This window comes from Peromyscus leucopus, chromosome 8b (assembly GCF_004664715.2).
Source record: "Peromyscus leucopus breed LL Stock chromosome 8b, UCI_PerLeu_2.1, whole genome shotgun sequence".
In the NCBI taxonomy this organism is placed as follows: Eukaryota; Metazoa; Chordata; class Mammalia; order Rodentia; family Cricetidae; genus Peromyscus; species Peromyscus leucopus.
Genome location: NC_051086.1, coordinates 100233951 through 100257365, shown reverse-complemented (window position 1 = coordinate 100257365; position 23415 = coordinate 100233951). Strand labels below are relative to the sequence as shown.

General features: G+C 52.1%; 1 protein-coding gene across 2 annotated transcripts in view; it reads right to left on the bottom strand.

Moving 5' to 3' along the window:
- Positions 1 to 474: 474 nt before the first annotated feature.
- The window catches only part of LOC114707048 (SAP30 binding protein), a 33443-nt gene continuing 10502 nt past the window's right edge, over positions 475 to 23415 (bottom strand). For both annotated transcript variants that reach the window (XM_028889660.2, XM_028889661.2), the window contains 8 exons: positions 14005 to 14047; positions 8720 to 8808; positions 5691 to 5782; positions 4695 to 4755; positions 4287 to 4338; positions 3245 to 3303; positions 2005 to 2089; positions 475 to 1768 (listed from right to left, as the gene is read on the bottom strand). In XM_028889660.2, the coding sequence (XP_028745493.1) occupies positions 1587 to 1768; positions 2005 to 2089; positions 3245 to 3303; positions 4287 to 4338; positions 4695 to 4755; positions 5691 to 5782; positions 8720 to 8808; positions 14005 to 14047 (663 nt within the window). In that variant the 3' untranslated portion in view covers positions 475 to 1586. The remainder of the gene's footprint in view (positions 1769 to 2004; positions 2090 to 3244; positions 3304 to 4286; positions 4339 to 4694; positions 4756 to 5690; positions 5783 to 8719; positions 8809 to 14004; positions 14048 to 23415) is intronic.

The window sequence follows — 23415 nt, the reverse complement described above, 5'->3', positions numbered from 1 at the left end:
AGCCTGAGCTGGTGAAGCCTTTGCTTTGCAAACTGCTTTAAACTGGAGGAAAAGCAGCAGAGTAGAAATGGCAGCAGCCAGGCTGGGGAGTTGGCCACATCCCCGTCCAGGACTATTTTTAAGCCAGGCTCTCATGTAGCTGAGGCTAGCCTTACACTCCTGCCTCTGCATCCCAAGTGCTGGGATTATGGTTTGTGCCACCACACTGGTTTGTATATGTGGTACACACAGGAAACTGGACCTGGGCGCTCCTGCACTGAGCTGCATTCCCAGACTCTATCACATGCTCCTTGCAGTGTCCTTTCCCTGCAGCTCCTGGAGATGCTTACCTCAGACCTGGGTGTCCTGAGCCAATGAGGGCCCCACCTGCCAGAGACTGCAGGGCAGGCCTTTCCAGGGGTGCCTTTGGAAGGGCTGGCAGCAGGTACCACCCGTCCCCCACAAGGTTGCAGAGTGCCGTCAAAGAGAGAAGGGGAAGAGTGTGACTCAGTTTTTATTTTAGGGATCTCACAGGCGGTTTGTCAGTCCTTGGATCACAAAACAAACACCAGCCACAAACTCAGAAGCACCTTTCTCAGCCTCTGGTGGTCCCACGGAAGCAACGAGACCCTTTACAGGCTGGCTTCCTCCTCTGACACCCAGCCTTTCCGCTGAGTGGGAAGGAGAGCTGCCAGAGGGCATGAAAGGCAAGCTTTCCCCTCTAGCACCTTGGGCTGGTGAACCTGTCTGGGCCCTAAGAGTGGCCACTGGTGCTACCCAGGGGCTGCTGCTGGGCAGAGATAACGACAGAGGAAGGGTGGGGTGGCAGAAACCTTCCCAAGAGCAGGGCTTTCACATGAACAATGAGCTGCTGCCCTGGCCAGAGCAGGAGGTGATTCATCTCCCCCACTGCGTGGATCCTGCTGGCCACATTCACTGGGCACCGAGGGACTGGGGTGGCCTTGGCCAGGCGCCCACACCTTGCTCCTGCCCTGGGCAGGTTGGGAATCACACCCCAGCCCTCTGTTAACTGGCCTGATTTCAAAAGCCTGGGCGTGTATCAGAAGCAATGTGGGAGTGCTTAACTGCACCCAAGAGAGCAGAGGCCTCTGCTATTGCCTGAGAACTGTTGAGATCTGGTTTCCGGGTCAGGAAAGTAGACACCAGGAAGGGCCATGTGTCTGTGTCTGACCCCTCCCTGAGCTCCCACCTGCCCATACCACCGGGCATACACTGGGAATGATCACGGCAGCTCCCATAGCTTCTGCCATGCCATTGTTCATCCTGAGCAGAAATCCTGACTGAGACGAGGGGCACTTGAGCTCCACGTTTGCCCGAGCACAGCAGGGAGAGGCCAGCGCATCTGACATGCCAGGACCTGAGACTGCAGTACTTTTAATTGGGTGAGATCAAGAGGGTATGGACAGACTCTGTCCAATGCACCCACTGTCTCTGCTGCCATGTCCTTCTGGCTGGAATGTCACTTAGAGGCTCCTTTTGGAAGGCACATGGGGAGCCCATCTTAGTCCTGGAACCGAGTGGCACCTCCCAGTGGGCAGCAGTCACCGGGCTGCACGGTCCTGTCAAGTCCTGGGGCTGTCCTCTGGTCACTGCTTGGCTTTCTTCACAATGGTGCCCACAGCAGAAATGACGGTGGTCTTGGAGCCGCTGGCACTGGTGGTGACCGTGACCACGGCTGGCAGCGTGGCTGTGGTCGTGAGGATGGTGGGCTGTGCTATTGTGGTCACCGGTATGGCAGAGTCCCACTTGCTCTTCCTCTTTTGAGCATCTAGGGTAACACAAGAGAGAAGTCTAGATCAAAACCAACCAGAGCCGGACCCCAAAGGCAGGCCAGAAGCTGAGGACAGAAGGAACCCAGAGGGGAGCCAGCAATCTAGAGCCTACCCCAGGACCCAAGACTTGCTATGCCCACACTTAGCAGAACACAGCAAGGCGGAGTCTGGGCACAGACCCCCCCCACAAGCCCAGGAGCTCGCCCGCCTGCTGCCCCGAGGCGGCCTCTACCTGCAGCGGCCGCGCTGGCCGTGGTGGTGGTGGTGGCCGCGGCGTTGGTCGTTGTGCCTTTCTTGGTGCCCGTTACAAACTCAATCTGCAGGGAGAGAGGACAGTGAGACCGTGCAGAGCTGTGTGTCCATTTCCTGTGCCACCTGTCTGCTCCCAGGGGACAGGAGTTTGGCACTTACACAAAAGAGGCCCTGAAAACCATCGTGGCTGGGAGCACCTGGGGGAGGAGGTGCCTGAGACAGCCTGAAGGGCTTTCACCTCTTCCAAGATCCCTCCCAGCATCACAGGTTATTGCACATGCCTAGCACCCCCGCCCACCGTCCCCCCAAACCCCTCCTCCTCACACCCAGGAGGAGGTGGTGCCTTCCGCACAGGGGAAGGACAGCTGTGGTCCCCAGGTGCTGCAGACACCTCCCTGCACTAAGCCTGGGGTTCGGAGGGGAGGAAAGAGAAAGAAGGGGGAGTCGCTCAGCGGTTAGGAAGGAGAAACGTAGTTCATCCCCTGGCACTACCTCCTACACTCCTGGTCTGCCGACAGAGGCCTCAGTGAGGGCCATCAGCACACCAGGCTTTGCAGTCCCTCAGCCTGGAGGCAAAGGGAGCATCTTGTGGGCCACAGAAGCTGAGATACTGAGTCACAGGGCAGCAGGAGCTGGTGTCTTGATGAACAGCTATCTGCCTCGGGCTCTGGTCCTACGGTACAGCATGGAGGACTCTATTTTGATCTTGGAGTTAATCTGATGCTCCTGAAGGACCCAGATCACACTGCTCCAAAGTGGTGCTTGTTGTCCAAAATGACTGGCTTGTGTGGCTCTCAGACAGGAGAGCCACAGGGAAGCACACAAGCTGGGGGCTGAGGTCAGCTCTGTAGGCCGAGAATGGACAAATGGAGCTGGCCTTGGCCCACTCTCTCAGAAGGAATACCAACTTTGAATCAGGCCAAGGAGGCACCAATGACCATAAGAAACAAAGCTGCCAGGGCTCTGCAGAGGGGACGTCAAAGGGCAGGATCAGGGAACACCAAGTCTTCACGACCAGAGCAGTGGAGGCTTCTATAAGCCAAGCCAGATGTTGGGGCACAGCAGGCTGCTGATGGAGGAGAGCATGGTCAATGCTGCTCAAAGCCTCACTAGGCAGTGAAGGGTATGGGTGGGAGGAAGCCTAGACTCCTGACTTAGACTCAGCCAGCAGGACCTGCACGCTCCACACCTGCCTCCACCCAGCCGCTGTCATTACTCACTTTGGTTCGCTCCTTTTTGGCCTTTTCCAATTTGTCCATTTCAATCTTCTGGGCCTTGGCTGTGGAGAGAAGACACAGGCTATTATGAAGCATTTGTGTTATGAGGTTGTCATGAGCAGTGTGTGATCAAGGGAGGTCTCTGTCCTGACCCTGCATTCTCTGTTCTGGCCTAGAGGGCTGCATGGGCTCAGCATCCTGCACTTGGCAGAATGAAGTGCTGGGCCTTGGTCAGAATGGAACATGGGCCTTGACCAGGGTCTGGGGGCTGCAGACCTGCTGGGAAGGGTCAGCTGATCCTGAGAGAAGGATCTTCCCACTCATTAAGAAACACTAGATATAGAATTTTATTGTAAATAGCCGGGCGGTGGTGGCGCATGCCTTTAATCCCAGCACTCGGGAGGCAGAGGCAGGCGGATCTTTGTGAGTTCGAGGCCAGCCTGGGCTACCAAGAGAGTTCCAGGAAAGGCGCAAAGCTACACAGAGAAACCCTGTCTCGAAAAACCAAAAAAAAAAAAGAATTTTATTGTAAATAAAAATATTGGTAACTAACTCAAGGCAAAACTTGTAAGGGACGCACAGACACGTGCACTAATGAGCCAGGACCTGTGAATAGGCTCTGACTTGTGAATGCTGACTTACAGGCTCAGTTCTCTGTGCTGTGCTCACTGGCCTCAGAACACACTTCCTCTGCCCAGGGCATTCTGGCTCCCACACACATCTCCAAACCTTAGCTCTAACAGTTTCCTAACAGGGCCTCCCCAGTCCTTTGGCCAGGTCAGGTAACTGCTTGCCAAAGGCTCCCGGCTCTACCACTACTCCGCTCACGCTGACTCAGTGGCATCAGTGTGGGGTAACTGATCCAACCACCTGTCAGCACTAAGTTCAAGTCTTGTCAGCAAGGGCAGTCAGTCTGTCCAAGGCCAAGTCGGCAGCAGTCCTGTGGACAGGGCCTGGGCATAGACCCTGAAATAGGGGACACCTAGGTCACTAACTGGATGGACAGATGGAAGGGTGTGTGGATGAGTAGATAAACAGAAGTTACCTAATGCCTCATAGTAGGAGTCTTCAGACCAGCCATGGGGGTCAAACATATCCTGCAAAGAGAAGGTCAAGTGAAGTCAGAGACCATTAGAGAGCACGTGCCCAGAAATGGATCCCCCTAGGCTGGGGCCCCACCCCTTTCCAAAGCACCAGGCTTCAGCTGTCACCCTGATCACCAGTCGGATAACCAGGAAGCTCTTAAGGACCCAGGGAAGGGGCACTTGCTCAGCTGGCGGCAGTGGCAGCAGCCCCACCGCTGGCTTCTAACCGGTTGGGACCCAGAGGCCCAGCCCGCCACTGGCATCTGTCAGACTGCCATCAGGGCCGCTCCACGGACCTCTCCGTGGCTCCCAGTCCCAGTCAGTCCAGCAAGCTCTACCACTCTCCAGCCCATGTGTGCAGGACACACCTTTGGATAGTTGGTGCCCAGCTCATCAATGGCACAGAATTGGATCAGCTTCTCGTAGATGCTGAAAAGGGAACAGAACAATCAGCTCTTGGGACTATGACAAAGAGATGAAACCGTTAAACCCAGCTCACTTCCTCCAGTGCAGCCTCCTGATGGAAGCCTGTCTTCCTGACCTTTCTGGCTCTGCACTCTCCTCAGATGGCTGTGGCTGGGGGCCAGGATGAGGGGCCAAGACAACAATGGCATGTTACGTCTAATGTAGCTGTTTCTGGCCTTCAGTTAGCATGGCTGAGTTGGGGCTTCTACACTCAGATCCACACAATGGCTAGCATAGGTCCCCACTGTCACACACCATATTCTTCCTCGGGATTTTGACTAGTTGGAGTATTTGAAAGAATAAGACCCAGACATAGCCAGGCACAGTAGGGCAACCTTTATTCACAGCACTCAAATCCCAGCACGTAGGAGGCAGAGGCAGGCAGATTCCGTGAGTTCGAGGCCAGCCAGGGCTACATAGTGAGACCCTATCTCAAAGACTCTCAAACAAGAGACCCAGACCCAGACATAGCTTTGTTCCTAAGACCCTTTACCAAGAGGCAAAACCCAGTTGTTTGAGTTGGAAGGGCCTCTAGTGATTGTCTTGTTGAATGTCCTCCTTTAGGACCTCCTTTAGTGACCAGAACTCAGCCAGGCCTCTTTTTTTTTTTTATTTTAAGAAAAAATTTTCATTCATTTTACATACCAATCAAAGATCTCCGCACCCTCCTCCCCAAGCCAGGCCTCTTAGCCATCACTGCAGAGTAAGTAGCTCACACCTTGAACCTATATTCAATCTGTAAACCTCTTATATGTCTAGCAGGCATCTAGTCTAAGTGGAAGTCCGGGTGAAGCCACTTTGGGCTCAGATGGGATCAAAGCTGGACCTCTGCTGACAGCTTCCCAAGGTGTCCTTGGTCCTCGTCTCACACTGTCACCTACAGGCTCGGAGGAGCTCACCTGGGGTTCCGGAACTCCTTCTTCCTCTGGATGATATAGTTCATATCCATTCCCTCCTTTATCTTCCGCTCGTAAAGCTTCTGGATCTTGTCCTGTGAAGGCGAGAGGGTGAGCATGGCATGAGCCTGCCCCCCCCCCCAATCCAGTCTGTGCCCCTGGACCGTATGAAACCCGATGCCAATTGTCTCAGCTGACACCCAATCTCTGACCGGTTTTGCACAGGCAAGTCAAGCCCACATCAGTCACTTGCCATTGCCGATTTCTCCTGACCCATCCTCTGATGTCAGTATAGAGTGGGAGAAAGACCAAGTCAGAAGCTACCCGGAAGCCAAGAACCAACCCCACAAGGGGATATCAGCTCCCAACAACCCCAGCCCACCAAGGAGGGCATAAAGTCTGGAGTCAATGAGCGGGGCTAGAGAGATGGTTAACCAGTTAAGAGCACTGGCCGTTATTCCAGAGGACCCAGGTTCAATTCCCAGCATCCACATGGTAGCTCACACCTGTCTGTACTCCAGTTCCATAGGATCTGACACTCAAACAGACATACATGCAGGCAAAACACCAATGCACATAAAATAGAAATAAATAAATTAAAAAAAAAAAAAGAGTTGATGAGCAAGGTTGAACCCTGGATCTAAGCATCAACACGTGAGGTCTTTGAGATCTGAGAATGTGCCGCCACCTCAGAGGGAGGGAGGCAGACTTTTTTGGAGTTGGTCTCAAACTGTCTAGATGCCTTTTTAAATTTTATTTTTGGTGGTGCTTAGGATGGAACCAGGGTCTCATGCAGGCCAGGCACAGACTCTACTGCAGAGCTGTACCTTACAGTGTTCTCTGTAAGGTGGCCAAAAGAGCCGGCTCACACCAGTTAACCGAGGCTCACAATCAAGGGTCAAGAGCTAATCTCTCCATGGCTGCCCGGTCTAGGAAAACAGCAGTGCCAGCATCCAAGCTGGTGACACAGGCCCAGAGACGAAGCCTGGGACGGGGCTGTGCTGCTGGCTGGTTTTTGTCAACTCCACACAAACCTACACATGCCTGGAAGAGGGAATCTTAATTGAGAAAATGATTCCGTAAGTCTGGCATGTTAGGCAAGTCCGTTCTTTTTGTTTTGGTTTTTATTTCTGAGACAGGGTTTCTCTGTGTAGCCCTAGCTGTCCTGGAAATTGCTCTGTAGACCAGGCTGGCTTTGAACTCAGAGATCCATCTGCTTCTGTCTCCTGAGTGCTGGATTAAAGGTGTGTACCACCACCGCCTGGCTTATAGTTTTTTAAATCACAGCAATAGAAATCCTTAAAACTGCTGGGCGGTGGTGGCGCACATCTTTAATCCCAGCACTCGGGAGGCAGAGCCAGGCGGATCTCTGTGAGCTCGAGGTCAGCCTGGGCTACCAAGTGAGTTTCAGGAAAGGCGCAAAGCTACACAGAGAAACCCTGTCTCGGAAAAAAGAAAGAAAGAAAGAAAGAAAATCCTTAAAACTGATGGCATCAGTGTTGCCTAGTGCCAGTGAGGAGGCCCCAGAGACTCGACTCAGGGCAGAGCTTCCTCTGAGAAGAGTGGTCTGAGCTGGGAACATGAGCAGTGGTTCAGTTCAAGGGCTAAGTGCCGGGCAGCGACACATCCAGACTCTCCAGAAAGAAAAGATTTGGGGAGCACTTTCCCTGCCAGAGCTGGGAGGGGCTAGAAGCCCTAAGCAGCTCCCCTGAGCCTTTATTAGAAGAGGTGACCACTCCCCCGCCCCCCATCAGAAGGCCCAATCTGACTCCCTTTCTGCCGACAGGCACGAGGAAGCCTGAGGTTTGGAAGGCACCTCACTAGCGGGGAGCGAGAAGCTGGCCGTGAGAAGCCCTCTCCTTGGGGTTACGTCAAGGGTACCGCAGGAGGCCTTACACAGGAGGCTCGGCAGCTCGAGGTGAACCCCAGCTTACAGCTGCCTTGTTCGGGGTCCAGGTCCATCACAGGTTCTGCTGTTCCTTTAAATACTGTGGTCCCTACCCCCAGGAGGATCAAGAAAGAATATTCTGAACTTAAGAGCTCTGAGTGGCTGGTTGCATCTGCTTGGCAGGCCTTTAGAATTGTCCTTACAGGCTTCAACTTGTTTGGCATGGAGGGTGACGCCATCCTGGGGGTTGATGGGGAGGGAGGCAGACAACTTAGCCAAGGGAGGAGACTTCTGGGAAAGGAAGAGAATCTGTACTGTGCCCTAGTCCTGACTCTGGCCCTCTCCTGGACTGCTACATTCCTCAGCCCTAGGACCTATTAGTCATCCATCCGTTCGGGTGGGGCCATGCACTTGATGGACAGCTGGGGGCACTCAGAAGAAGTGGGATCAAAGGCAGGACAGGGGGAAAGGTCCACAATTATGGAGCCCTGGGCACCTGCCCTATTAATTGAAAGATCCCACTCACAGGGGACTTAACAGAGGGACAAGGAGAAACAGGCACATGGGTGAAGTCTCAGCTGTACTGGGTCCTGTTTCCCACGGTCAACTGCACAGACGAGCGACTTCGTTCCTTAGGCATTTAAAACCTTGGGTCAGGAGCTGGGCAGTGGTGGATCTCAGTGAGTTCAAGGTCAGCCTAGTCTACAAAACGAGTTCCAGGACAGCCAGGACTGTTAAAACCCTTGGGTCAGGTCTGCAGGCAGAAGCTGCTGAATTAGGAACACAGACAGAAACTATGCGTTTAAATGTTGCACCTTATACTTCTGGAACTGATTTTACATTCTGATTGGTCCTCAGTTTCTTGTCAAATTTCGCTGAGAAGTCGCCTGGCTCAGTGAGGCTGTAGACTTAGGACCTCAGTGAGAGCAGACCAGGGACCCAAGAGGGCAGCACGTGACAGATGTGGCAGTGGCTGCCAATGCCTGAGATCTGGCTTACAGGAAGTACCCAAGACTGCAGGCTCCCGCCCATCGGGCAGTTTGACTTGGTCCTTCTCCCCGGCATGACCTCTGAAGGTCATGGCCCAACCAGACAGTGTAACCCAGGCCATCTCATCCACGTGGGCAGCTCGACCCTCGCTTACTTGTAAGTGATTTGAACATCTGCCAGGCGGTTCTGGTGGGATCTTGATTTCATCAGGTGACATGTTTCGGACCCTTTCAGAAAAGGAGGCTGTTGAGGAAACAGAGGGAATTCTGGGGTTGGGAGGAAAGGCCAGGGGTGATAAATAAAGGCACAAGCACAAAATGACTCCAGAGAGGGAAACATGCTGTAAAGACAGTGAGCAGGCTGTCAGGGGCATCCAGGAATATTACCTGAGTTGAGATCAAATGGTCAGAAGCCTGCCATGTGTCAACCTGGGAGAAGGGAAGTTGAGGTAGAGGGGACAGGTGTAAATAACACATGCTACAAAGCTCCGTGACTAACTTTTAAGGAAAGAGCATGTCCTGTAAAGGGCTGCGGGAGGGAGAAGGGAGGAGCCACAATCCAGCCTATGTGCCAATTTCTACAGTGTAATTCTGCCTGGTGGAAGACACCGAACCCAGGGCTGGAAGAGACACAAGTCAGCCTCAAGTACAAGCCAGGTCCAGCCTCCACAGGCCTCTAGGAGTCACAGCTGCTTGGCACTATCCTTCTGGTCTGGGGCTCTCCTGCCTAGGCTAGGAGAAACTGTGTTTAGGGTTCCCAATGTTTTGGGTCCCAAGCAGCTTGTGCATAAAAAGACCTGAACAAAAGGCCTGATTCTGACAGGAAGACTCACAACTCCCAAGGGCAATTCCCTCCGAGAATGGCCACTGCCCACCCAAGCCTGCCTCCTCTCTCCTCACTCCCTTCCCTGTAGCCTTTGGCCGCCCAGGACCTCAGTGCCCTGCTCGGGAGCACACAGACAATGGGCTGTTGTTGTAGGGTTCTGCTGGGCTCTTCAACAACCACTCATGGAAAGGACCACACAATGAACAAACAGCCTAGGGCGGGGCAGGAGGAGGGGCCACCAAAGCCACCACCACCAGCAGCCAGTGGAATGCTTGCTGCGGACCTACTGTGTGCCAGGCCTTTCCCTAAGCCCTTTCTTGGAACAGCTCTCTAGGGCTGACGCATGCCTGGGTGGAAGGGGCTAGAGCGGCATAGACCTCCTGGTCTCTTGTCCCAAGGCTGGATTTATTATTTTTTAAAGATTTTACTTTTTAATAATTACATATATGTCTGTTATGTCTGTGTGTGGGTTCCTTGCATATGGGAGTGCAAGTGCCCTCAGAGACTAGAGAGGGCATCAGATCCCCTGGAGGTGGAGTATGGAGGCTGTGTGCTCCTGAACACGGGGGTGCTGGGACTCAAATTCAGGCCCTATCTGAGCAGAATGGGTTAGCTGCTGAGCCTCCTCTCTAGCCGTGATTTTAAAACAATCCCAGATCTCAAGGGCTTACAAAAAGAGGGGTGTGTGTGTGTGTGTGACTCATTCAGGGCCCGGACTAGCCCCACTTCCTGGGCTGCAGCGACTCTCCTGCCTCAGCCTTTTGATCAGCAGGGGCTGCAGGCATGCACCACTGCAGCCAGCGGAGGTTAATGTTTTCTTCTTGGCTGATAAGGTGCTTTGATCTCTGCTCAGTTTGCCATCTGTGACGAATGCAGTGCTGAGTAAGTCGGGGGACAATGCCTCAGAGATCCCAAACCCTAAGGACTTTGCTAGTTCAGCTGCTGTGCTAGTTCCGGCCTGTGCACACTACAAACACACTGAGGCCAGGGTCAGGCCCAGGCAGTCTCAGAACACAAGTGTGGTGCTGGCTTTCAGCACCGCCATGGGCTGTAACTAAGACACACCCTAAGCACAGGCTGCGTGCGCCCCACAGATCAAAGGTCCCGTTGTGGGCCTGAGATGCAGTGGCTGCCCGAGAACAGTCTCTGAAGGGACTACCCACTTGTCAGTGCGCTGCACTCCTCTACCAGCCCCACTGGCCCTCAGCTGGGCACCACCCAGCTCTGGCAGGTGTTCCAAAGCCGAATCTTGATTTCTTCCTTCTTCCCAGCCCCGGGATAAGAGGAAGCTCTAGGTCCGAGCTCAGACTACGGGGGTTAGCTGAGAGTGGAAGCAGCTGGAAAGAGCTGGTCGTGGCATTTTGTGAGCATTAGTAACAAAAGCAAGAAGGTCTTGGCAGGCGCTGGGGCTGGAGAGGGTATATGTGCATGTGACAGAGACAAAGAGTGCCCTTTGGCATTTGCCAGGAAAGCTTTTTAGAAAAACAGGGTGTGACTCTGTTACCGTAGCAACCCTCCACCCACTGAGGCATAATCGGTAGATAGTAGAACAAGAGAAGGAACCCCTTCAGAGCAGGGGTAGAAACAGGGCTATCCTTGGGAAGTCAATGACAAGACAGTGGCATATTCTGGACAACAAAGTAAAAGTTTACTTCGCAGGCTTTCAAGATAGACTTCAGTGACTCTCTTCTAAGTGCTGGGACGGATCCAACACAGGAGACAGCTGCCCTGTGTGTAGCCAGAGCCCCAACCACTGTCTCGGGAGTCTGCTAAGCAGTGTGTCCCGACACCTGAGGGCAGTGCCTCTGCCCGTAGCTGCTGCTTGGCTGTGCCGGGGTGGCCTGTAGGGCGGCTGCACTTACTATTTGAGAAGCTTGCTGTCAGCATGAGGCATGCCCTGCAAATGCCTTTGTCAAAAAACATGGGCAGTATCCATGGCCACCAGGTAGGATCTGAGCAGAGCAGCTAGCCCCAGGGACTCTGCACACGGCAGGGAGGAAGCAGGGTCAGCAGGCCCAAAGGGGCTGAGGATGCTTGCAGGATACTGGATGGGCAGTAAACAGGAGGCTCCTGAGTGACTTGGAGCTCGCCCCCAAGCTGCATCAGCACTGTTCCAGGCCAGGCCAGCAGCTGTCAGGAGCTGCAGTGCTGGAGAGGCCCGAGAGTTGGCTTCTTGGCTCTTTGTTCTTTTAGAGGTGGGACAGGCTAACACATCCGACACCCAGGGCTCAGTTAAAAGGAGCTGAGCTCAGACAGAGGGGGCATGATGATCAGAAGCCACTCTGCTGAAGAGGAACTGACTCACCACCTACTCCTCGAAGAGAAAAGAGCACTGCATCTATGCAGATGAAAGATGTACCGTGTCCCCCACAAGAGAGTGAATGAACAAACTATGTCTGATAAAGTGAGAGGTTCCTTAGCCCAAACAGACAAGTGAAAAGGAACGGCTATGCTCAGCAGCATGGATGCAATCTCTAAAGCACAGTGTCAAAACAAAGCCAGACAGGAAGACCACAATCTGTACTGCACACTCAACTTGAGGTGCTTCTGCTCCCCAAAGGGACACTTGCCTTGTTATGTCAGTGGGGGAGGAGCAAGAACGCTTGTGCTGCCCAGTGGGCAGAGAGCATTCTACTGCTAAGCACCCTATCATGCACAAGATGGCCCTCGTGACAGAATGGTCCGGTCTAAGGGTCAACGGGCCCTAATTTATATGAAGTTGTCAAAATAGGGCTGAACTCCCATCAAGACCACTTCTTACTTGAGACTTACCTCTCCCTGCACAGGGGAGTTAACACCAGGGACCAGTAAGAAGGGTGGAAACTAATGATTGGTAGGGCTAGCACAGCTATGTCTATCAAAATTCACCAGTGCACACTTAAACTCACAACTATGAAATTACTCTATGAAATGCATCTCAATAAAGCGATTTCAAAGGCATGGCACAGAGGCTGGGTGTGGTGGCATTTCCTGGAATACTGGGTCTTGAGAGGCTAAGGCAGAGGACCAGCCATTTTAAAGCTAGCCTGGGCCCCATAGTAGTTGACTCCAGTTTGTGTTAACTACATGAATCTTTAAAAAAAATAAATAAATGAAATGTCAAAACAAAACCAGAGAAAGAGCCACGCTGGTTGTGGAAGACGTCCAGCTGATGCCCACACACATTCTACCACTTTTCTGAGGCTGCTCAGATGAGTAGTTCATGACCAGGTTGCTCTCTGACCCCAAGCCTTGAAATTTCTCGGTAGTGAACAGCAGAGTGAAGTGGGACCCAGATGGAAGAGGCTGCAGCTCCCGCTACACCTGGTCTTGCAGGCCACTGGCTTCCGATTAGATGTGTACCTTGCCTCCTCCGCCCTTTAAGCCATCATATCTGAAGTGTCATTTTCTAAAGAACAAATTCTAAGGTTTAAGAAAATTCTGGTTCCTGATTTACATAGATGTGTGAATGTGTCTGAGTGTGTGTATGTGCATCATGTGTTCGCAAGTGCCTGCTGAGGGCAGAAGAGGGTGTTTGACTCCCTGGACCTGTAGTCACAGGAACTTGTGAACAACCCGGCATGGATGCTGTGAAATGAACCTGGGTCCTCTGTAAGAATGGCAAGTGCTCTTAACCACTGAGCCATCTCTCCAGCCCCTGACTTCTTTAAATAAGACTTAAACTATCTATCAGGGAACCCAGGGATCAAGGCTGAGTAATTATGCTCTTGCCCAATGGGTCCAAAGGAAGATAGAATGAATAATTCCTAGCACTTAGTTATGGAAAACCACTCACTTGTCAACAACCCACAACAAATGGGTGCTTCTTGGAAAAAGGGCAGGTGGGAAGGACACTGGAAGCATAGTTTCTGAGCTTTGAACCCCCAGGGCTGGAAAGCATAAGCCTTGAACATACACGTGGAGATGCAGGGGTGGGCTCTGCAGGTGTCCTTTGGGAACAGAACCAAAAAAACTAGGAGTCCACTTTTTCTAAAGATTAGCACAATGGCCAAGGAGCAGGTGATGGCTGTTGCAGAGGGAAGGCTCTGACAGGTGACACCAGGAACCTCCCCTGGGTCAAGTTTTTGGAGCCGTTACCAAGTCCATGGCTAAGCTAACGAGTGGCTTTCTAAAAGGCTTAGGATGCTGGGGCTGGCAGAGGGCATGGATGGAATGTGGTTTCCCACAAGTTATTCCCCTCTCCAGAGTTACCAAGGGCCGCATATGCCAAGGCTGTGATCCATGTTCCTGCCTGGGACAAGTGCCTGCAGAGGCCCCATGCTGACTCCCTGAGCACCAAGAATATGGTAGTGGGGACACGGAGATACAAAGACAGAGAGGTCAGGTCCAGGGCACAAGTGGAAGAAGCAAAGACCAAGATGAGCTCCCAGCTGTACAGGACTCTAAACTCCCTTGACAACACTGGCAGCCACCCAAAGCCCAGAAAAACGCACACAGAATGCCATTTTCAAAGAATGCTGCCTGAGGTCTCACCCAGTCACCCTAGGAAATGCCAAAGGCCTTGGGAGCTAGCTCACAGCAGGGAGATGCCCAAAAGAGCAGAGACCTGGCATGAGTGGAAGCCAGCTTGCTCAGGGCAAGGGATCAGAGTATGCATGCCCCCAGGGTACTCACCCACTAATTCCTGGGGATCCCGCTTCTCTGCTTCTGTAGCATCCTGTAGAGAGACAGAAACACACAAAGGTAGGGTTGGGCTCCTGGGCCACAGTCACTCTCTTTACCAAGACACTGGGCTTTCCTGGAGGCTGAAGGGTAAGTGCTGCTGCCGGCAGGTAACAGTGAGCAGTGCTTCAAGGCTCCTGGGACCCCAGAGCTCTGACTACTTCTCCCCCATCACGACAGCTGGGAGCTCCATGGCCCCCAGGAGGGACCAGCATGGAGCCATGCTGCTGAGAACCCAGACAGTGACCACGTCCCTGCCACCTGTGTGACCTGTTCCCTGCCCATGGCTCCCCCTGGGTTGGGAGAGCTTATCTGAACATACCACTAGAGATGGCTACGAGGGGAACCCTCTGTGCCACCTACCTCCCGTGACTGCTTGCTCCTGGGAATTTTCTTATTTCACTCCAAACAAGCAGGGCAGACTTTATCATGAGCATTATGGGGCAGCTCAAAGAAGCCCTTTAGTGACTAAATGAGGTCCCCCAAAGCCCCTGGCTTGAGGTCTCTGGCCCTCCTTGACCCTCACCTCTCCTTACACTGGTTTTTATATTCTGTACACACACACACACACACAATTTCACACCGAAAACAAATGTCTTATTTCACTGCTTTGCCTAACCAGGCCAAGACTGAGAGTGACAGCTAGGCTACAGGCTTCTGGCACAGCAGGAAGCGAAGCCTTGCCTCTGCAGACCCAAGTGTCCTCGAACTCAGTAAGATCAGGGATCTTCAATGCCCCAAGGACAGAGACCGAACGGCAGAGGAGGAGTTCACTGAAGGTTCAGATCTGGTCTCTGGCCCGTGCTTGGTGAGAGAGAAGGTAATAACAGCAATGGTTGTGCAACAGGGTCTTCACAGGGAGCAGCTGCAGAGCTGGGCCCCAGCACCAAGGAGGAAGGGCAGGGGTGTGAAGGGTCCAAACTCGTCCAAGTCAGGCATGGCCCCGTGCCAAGATCAGACCCCCTTCCCTCTGATTCTGAGACAGACCCAAAGTCCCCTCTTTTCTGAACACTGCAACTATTCATTCAAACTGCAAGAGCACAATGTTGAAGCCAGGCTGCTTAGCAACATGTTTTCCTCACCATCGACCTCCTGCCAATCAGGTGGGCAAAAAAGGGGGCTGGGAGGCAGGCCTGGAGGACTGCCACATCAAGTTCAGGTTGGAGTCATAAATCAACTGCTGTTCTGACAGTGCCAATGTCTCAGGGACGGACAACAACTCCTTTGTAGCAGCAATGGTAGAGCTCAACACTAAGGAGCATTTCAGTGACCAGGCGTGGGACTAAAATTCCCTTGTGTTTTTCCACTAGGAGACGGCTTCCTGGGTCTAACAGCAGGAAAACATCAGTTGGAGTGCCCGCCTTCCCCTGCAGACACACAGGCCCACAGAGGGACAGGCCTATGAAGTCTTCAGAGAGCTGTGAGAGTAGACGGGAGTCACTGCACTTCTAATACAGTGTCTATCCCAGAGTGACAGAAAGTGAGTCACATCTCTTTAAAGGGTCTGGCTGGCCCAGCTGAGGTTGTTCGGTCCTGTCTTTGGGAGAAAAGATATGATGCTGTTAAAAAGGAAAACCATGGACAGGACCAAAATTCCCCTCTCTTGGTCCTATGATCTATGGCTTGGCTCCTCAGCCTTTCTAAACTCATCATCCTGTCTAGTGAGGGGCTCAAAGTCACCACATCACCTGCTCTTCAATGGAGACAGGTCCAAATGTCAACAGCATAGCGGAAAGCTGAGTAGGAAAGGAACCAGGGAAGACGGGCATCTAGAGCTCAGTGGTAGAGCACTTGCCCAGCATACACAAACCGGAGTTTGATCGCCAGCACTGCAAAGACAAGCTCCAAAGTCGGAACTATTTAAAACAGATCAGCCGTGAGGTGAGTTAACACGATGACCCCTACGGCACAGTGCCATGATCCTTTAGAGCCCCAGCCGCTGGTGGTGGGGTGGGCAGAACTGGGCAGGGGTGTGTGTCACACCAAAGCAATGATCCAGAGAGACAGTTTCCCACCAGCCTCACCAGATGCTAGGAGTTCTGTGTGAATCTGAACCCAGCACCCGTGAACTATGACCATGCTGGCCGGGGAGCAAAAGCGAGGATGTCAGGGAGATGGAAGATAGGCTAGGCGGACACGGTTAAACTGCAGACAGGGTAGGAAGCCCACTACAAACCTGTGGGTCGAGGAGAGCCTCCTCAGCCTTTGAAAGGGCCAGAAGGGGAAGGGGGAGTCATGAAGATCCAGGTGATAACAGGACACCTCTGTTCTCCTTTCCTTCCCTTAAAGCAGTGTTTCCAAATGCCCAGGGATACTTGTTAGAACTCGTATAGCTCTCTCCCTCTGGCTTTCAATTAGTCAACGTTAACTCAGACTGCAAGAGCTATTTACCAGACAGTTGTCTGTATCAAGTGGGGGACCTGGAACCCATAGCAGAGACAAGAAGGCCCCTCAGCTTCGGGCTCTCTCCTATGGGAAGGAGATGAAAACAGCACCAGTGTAGGAAAGGAGAGCAGCTCTGGGGTCAGCTTTTTCACCTAGTCTGAGTTCAATGAAGACAAAGTAAAACCCAAACATACAGCTTTCCAAACGAAGCTGGAGGAGAAAGGGAGGGAAGGACTTGGGCTCCCATTCTGAGCATGTATAGGCATGGTAGCCTAGTCATGCAATCCCAGCACTCAGGAGGCTGAGGCAGGTGAATTTCAAATTGTAGGTCAGCTTGGGCTACCTATCACCATCCTTGCCTCAACACACACACACACACACACACACACACACACACACACACACACACACACACACGCACACACCCTCCAAAAACAACAACAAAACAAGAGCCCAGTGTGGTAGCGCACAGCCTGGGGTTTGAGGCAAGCAGGCAGGCAAGGCTAAATAATAAGACTGAGTCAGAGTCTCAACAAAGCGGTGGTGCGCGTCTTTAATTCCAGCACTTGGGAGGCAGAGGCAGGCGGGTATCTGCGAGTTCAAATCCAGCCAGGACTACACAGAGATAATGAAATCCTGTCTCAAATAAACCAATGGGGAAAGGGAGAGACTGAACACCAATTCTGAGGTGAGGACCCTTCTTCTGTCTGTACTCTCCCGCCTTCACCTGAGGCTAAAGTCTCAATGGCCACAGCAGGAGGCACTGCAGGGGGCTGGAGAACAGTGCTATGAAACTGCCATTTGTTCGTCTCAATAAAGCTGATGGACACCTACAGATCAGTGATGGGGGCCTTGCTGTCACAGCAATTACAGATCCTGGAACATGGCCTCCATGCAGAGAACACCAAAGTTAGGTCACGGATGGAGCTAACAGGCAGAGGAAGGAAGAGCCATACAGACCCATGGAGCAGGAGAGACTGTCATATGAGCTAAGGAGAGTTATGCAGTGAGAAGCAGCAGGTTCTGGTGGACAGAATGGAAGTTTATGTACGACCAGCCTCCATCAGCCCTTCTGGGAACCAGCCCCATGAGGCACCCACAAAGCTTCAATGATAACCTTGAGTCACAGCACACAGCCTCTGGCATCTGATTCTGCCAGTTAACATGCCATGCTTTCTTCCCAACCCTGGGAGCGTTAGGCATAGAGAAGGCACTCTGAGAGGGCAGCATGCTAGGGGCAGGGCAGGCATACAACCCACTGGACGTTCCCACTGGACAGTGTAACTGTCAGCTGGGCAGAGACTGAGGAGGCAGCATCCACCCGCCTTAGCCTCTCAGGTCCGAGACAGCCCCTGAAGTTACAAAGTCGTAATATGCTATCTTATTTACTGAGCAGAGTTCACTCAAAACAAGAAAAAAGGAATTCTTAAAGCCGCGTGTGGTGGTTTACACCTGTAATCCCAGCACTGAAGAGGTAGAAGAATCTGGATTGCTTAGTTTAAGGCTAGTCTAGGCTGACCAGAGCAAACCAAAATCTCCCTCCCCAAAGGAATGTTCACGACAGCCCTAGGCCCTACCAAATGTCTGTCTCAGTTTTCTCTCCTCCCCTTTCTACAGGCGGCCTGCTCTTTGCTCCCTCATCTGGAAGATGCACCCTATGCACAACTCAGAGCTCATTGCAAAAGCGTCCTGTAGCACCTACCTGCCCGGTGAGGTCCTTGCAGCCCACACTGCGCTCTCAAACTGCCTGGCTGCTGCAGGTACGCACAGCACAGACATCTGCCACTGTTTCTCCTTAGGTTAGAGCTGGGTTTACAGCTACCTTCAGCTGTCACGGAATAACCCTAGGCTCCAAACATGGTAGCAGCACTTAGTTCTGATGTGTGGGTTCACTAACAACACCAGAAAGAGGCGGAAGAGTAGCCAAGGAGGGGTCTAAAGGCTGATGTGGGACTGGGGGTGGGGAGGTACCAAAGCTGAAGTTAAAACCTCACTTCTTGCTCTACCCGCTTTCTGCCTGTCTGAGACAGGGTCTTACCTATGTAGCCGAGACCTTCTGAACCTGTGGACCCTCCTGCCTCGCAATGGAAGTGCAGGCCTGTCCCACCATACCCAGCTCTGCAGCCTCTTTCTTACTATCCACCTGAATGCTTTAATCCTGAGACAAAGGGCGGGGGGACGGGGGGGGGGACGACACGGGACGACACACACAACACACAATTAAGCTGAATGTGGTGGCACTTACTACAAGTCCCACCTACACTGAGAGGCTGGTCCCTTGGCCAGGAGTGAGGCCAGTCTGAGTAACTAGCAAAATCCTGCCTCAAGACAAACATACAAATAAAGACCAAATCCACAAACAACAAAAGACAATTGCTGGACAGTTAGCTCACTTACATATTCCATAAATAATCTGCTGAAGATTTATTATGTCACAGGCAATGGGCCAAGCACTGAGGCTAAAATAAGAAAATTTAATTCCAGGGAACAATTTTAGGTTTTATGTTAAGCCCTTTAATTAATGATCTCATTTAATTTTCACCATAGTCCAGCAAAGCGTATTCTGAACCCATGTGCCACACTGCTACTTCAGGACTGGTACAACTCCAGGAGCCCTCCTGGGGGCATCGGAATGGCAACCAACAGGGCTCTCTGTGTATGTGGGGATAACCATCACACTTAGGAGGGAGAGGAAAGAGGATCAGGAATTCAAGGCAAGCAGAGGTCTTGTCTCAATCCTCTCCTTACCGCTCCCTGAACAACCCTCCCCCTCATACCCAAGGGCCACGATGGGATATGCGGAGGACAGTCCGGTGACTTAGTGAAGTCACCAAAATCTTCTGTGTGGGGACATCGCCCCTGTGGTCCAGAAGCCGGCTCCCACACAAGCTCTGGAGAAACACCATCACCAGTGCATTTCCTTCATGTGTCCTATGGGCCAGGACAGGGTACTTGCATGGGCACATGGCCCAGCCAGGAATGGGAACACTACACTTAGCAGAAAAATGGGCGGAAGCTGGTGGAGCCATTGTGGATACCCTGGAGTTGCCTTTGCTCCCAGACAGCTCAGACAGGAAGGCTCAACTCGCCCACCAGCGCCAGAGAAGGCTTCCACAGGAAGGGTTAAATAGTCTGCCAAAACAAATGAAGGCAGCCTCAGCTTGGCCTTGCAGTCTGAAGAGAAGGCAGGGAAGTGGAAGGAAATGGTTCTTTCTCTACTGAAAAACCCGATTAGAACAAAGCTGAAATGCATGTCTCAGTGTGGCAATGTATGTGCTATCACACAAAGCCTGCTGAAACCAGACAGGCTTGAATGTGAAATCGAAGTCTGGCCAAAAGTCATTTCCGATGGGGAGAGTTTTGATACCTGACTATTCCAAGTCACCTGTAATTGACAGTGAGGCAGGATTTTGTTGTTTCTCAGGATGTGTCGAGGGTGGCCCTCTTCCTGGCCCCTGGAGCAGTACAGGTGGCTTATGTATGGATGCAGATACTACTTTATACCAAGGACCCAAACCAAGCCCTTGGGGGTGGGGCTATACTGCCCTTCTTCTCCTTCAAGGCTCCTTGTAAGAACAGGGTCTCTAGGCTCTAACAGCTCTGGGGTCTGGGAGAGACTGGAGTTACACAGGAAAAAGAAGAGAACTGCATGGGCTGAGAGTGGAAAACTCAAGTCTCAGCCACAGTCAGTCACAAAGCATTTTAGCCCAGGTCACTGCCAGCTGAGGAATTAGAGTAACAGGAAACACTTGAGAGCCCAGAACGATAGGACACAATGCAAACTGGCCATCAAAGTATATATTGGCAGGAAGGAGCCAGTTTCTCTGGGGGACCAGAAGGAAGCCTGGTATCTTATGGTGTGAATGGAGAAAAAGTTACCCAACTCAAAAGTGAGGAATACAAATGGTTAGTGTGGGCACACCTTTAATCCCAGCACTTGAGAGGCAGAGGCAGGGGCATCTCTATGAGTTTGAGGCCAGCCTGGTCTATAAAGCAAGCTCTAGGAAAGCCAGGACTACATAGAGGCCCTGTCTCACAAAAAAGAAAAAAAGGAAACAAACCAATAAACAAATACCCAAATTGGCAAAATCCTTCCAAAACTCAGGACTCACACAGGCAGCCACATTGCCAGGCTAGAACAGGAGAACTGAGATGGGAGTGCTGGATTCCCAGGACAGGCAATTTTCTGCATCATATAATTTCAAAAAGATGAATCCCAGTGGGGAAAGGAGGGGCCGGCCACACCTCAGTAAGCGATCTATGGCATCTGGCCCCGAAAGGAAGGAGGTCTGTTGGGGCCTGCACGGCTGACGGGGGAAGATGGCATGCGGTGGCTTCCTCCTGGCTGCAGAACCACAGAGGGGAGGGTGCGGCTCCCGGGAGTCTCGGCTCCAGCACACCTGGAGCAAGGGCAGTCAAGACGGTTCCTCCGGTGGCACAGTAAAGCCAAGAAGAGGATCAGGGGAAATCACCCGGAGTCTGCGTGCTCAGTGAGTAAAGAGTGAGTAGGTTTGAAAGGAAGGGCTGGTCCCCAAGACTTCACCCCCAGGCGGTGGCAAGGGAGTCCCGACTTCCTGAGGACTGAGAAGAAAACTCGCCACATCCCAAACCCTGCTTGAGATCTCAGTTTGTGGGTGAACACCTACGTGGGCTTCAACAGGGGGAGCTTCAGAGGTATTACTCCTGATCTGGGGGAGGAATACAGGGGCTCCCGAGACACTCCCTGGACAGCACTTCATCTGACAACCATAAGAATACAGTCAGGTCTGGCTGGCACAGCTTACTGACCGCTACACACGCTGAAGAAGAAGTGTACACGGGACAGTGTGGAAAAGTGCAATGCTCATGGGAGCTGCTGCCAGAATGATTTCCACAGTTTTCTATTAAAATTTATTTTCATTTGATTTGCATGAGTATTTTGCCTGCATATATGTGTACCAAGTATGTACAGGAGCCTGCAGAGTGCATCAGATCTCCTGGAACTGAATTACACACAGGCAGTTGTGAGCTGCCACAAGGGTACTTTGGACTAAACCTGGATCTTCTCGCAAGAGCAGCCAGTGCTCTGAACCACTGATCCATCTCTCCAGCCCTCTCCTATCTCTTCTTGAAGCAGAGTCTCACACTGTGGCCCAGGCGGGCCTGCCTCAGCACTGGAATTACTACCACGTGAGCCATGGTGTCCAGCTTTCTTTCTTTTCTTTTTCCTTCCTTCCTTCCTTCCTTCCTTCCTTCCTTCCTTCCTTCCTTCCTTCCTTCCTTCCTTCCTTCCTTCCTTTCCTTTCTTTGGACTGCACACATATATAGGTTTACTGCTTTACTTATCATACAATTCTGTTTTTTTTTTTTTTTAAGTTTTAAGTTTAAGGTTGTTTGCTGTCTTTGAGATAGACTATGTAGACCAGGCTAACTTGTAATCTACCATATAGTCCAAGCTGCGCTCTTATTCATGGCAATCCTTCTGTGTCAGCCTCCTGAGTCATGGGATTACAGCCTTGAGCCACTATGCTCTACTGATCACACAGATTTAAGGCCAAAGTCACTTGCTTTCCTATTGTGAGTTCTTAGTTCTCAGGGTTGACTGAAAGCACAGGAACTAAAGCACACAAATGGTCTGTTTTCAAGCCAGGCATAGTGGTGGGGAGTGAGAGGGTGGGCAGAGTCAGGCAGATCTCTGAGTTCGAGGCCAGCCTGGTCTACACAGTGAGTTCCAGGACTGCCAGGGCTACATAGTGAGACCTTGTCTTGAAAAATGAACAAAACAACCCAAATGGCCTGTTTTCAATGAGGCCCAATGGATGGTGGTCATATCATACCCTCCACTGTCACCTTCAATTTAAGACTTCAGAGTCCTGAATGGTATAGAAAGCCCACCTTGAGCCCCGCCAGGAAAGCCTGTAGCTCCTGCAGAGAGCCTGCACAAGCCGACAACTGCAGTCCCGGCCTGTGTGGTTGACAGAGAACACAGATTTCACCTGTTGCCCCTGTGTGACTGGGGGGCGGCTGCTGCTCTGCCTAAGGTTCACCGTTACCACCACCTTCCTGGAAATGAGCTCCTTAGGCAGCCTTCACTCTGCAGGTCTTTCGTGAAGACACTCAAAAGATCAACAGTAAGGGGCAGATGGCTCAGTGGCTAAGAGCACGTCTGTACAGTGTCGCAGAGCACCCAACGCTATTTTTTGGCCTCCGATGGCACTGTATTCATGTGCACACCCCCACCCCCACAACTGTATTTAAAAAGACAATTTAAAGGATCATTACTTATTAGCAATGACTTAGAAGAGGAGAAAGAACAAAAGCATTATTGAAACAGGTCTGCACAATACAAGTCCATCTACAGTGAATCTCAAGTACACTCAGTGACCAGGAACCACAGACCGCTTCAGGGTGGAGGCAGAGACCCACTCACATGGCTGAGCTGGCCCTCCTGAGGGACTTACACCACCCTCAGCCCAACTGGAGAGTCTACCACTGCAGTTTTCAACCTGCGCAGCAGAGCACTGGAGTCCTACAGCAGCACATAAACGAACGGGCCACAGGATACTCACAGCTCTTACAGGAAACACTTGACATCTACCGGATACCTCACACACATGTGTGTTTTCCAAGTAGCAACTGCATTGTGAGAGCAGTAATGCTTAGAGTCTGTGGCTAATTCCTTCAGACAGGAACTGTAAAGCATTTCTTTGTCCGGGAGCTATGTAAACAAAACTCCCGAGGCTCACAGTCAGTGAGCTGAGAACACACGCTCTACAGGACGCCTTCATCCTGTGTTACAGTCCACAGCTGCGCTGCACGACTGCCACCGGCTTCATTTTACTCTCGGAGAAGTGCTCTGGACCCCCTCCCTGCCCTCACCTCTTAAGACCCTGCAGGCTGGGCGGTGGTGGCGCACGCCTTTAATCCCAGCACTGGGGAGGCAGAGGCAGGCGGATCTCTGTGAGTTCGAGGCCAGCCTGGTCTCCAAAGTGAGTTCCA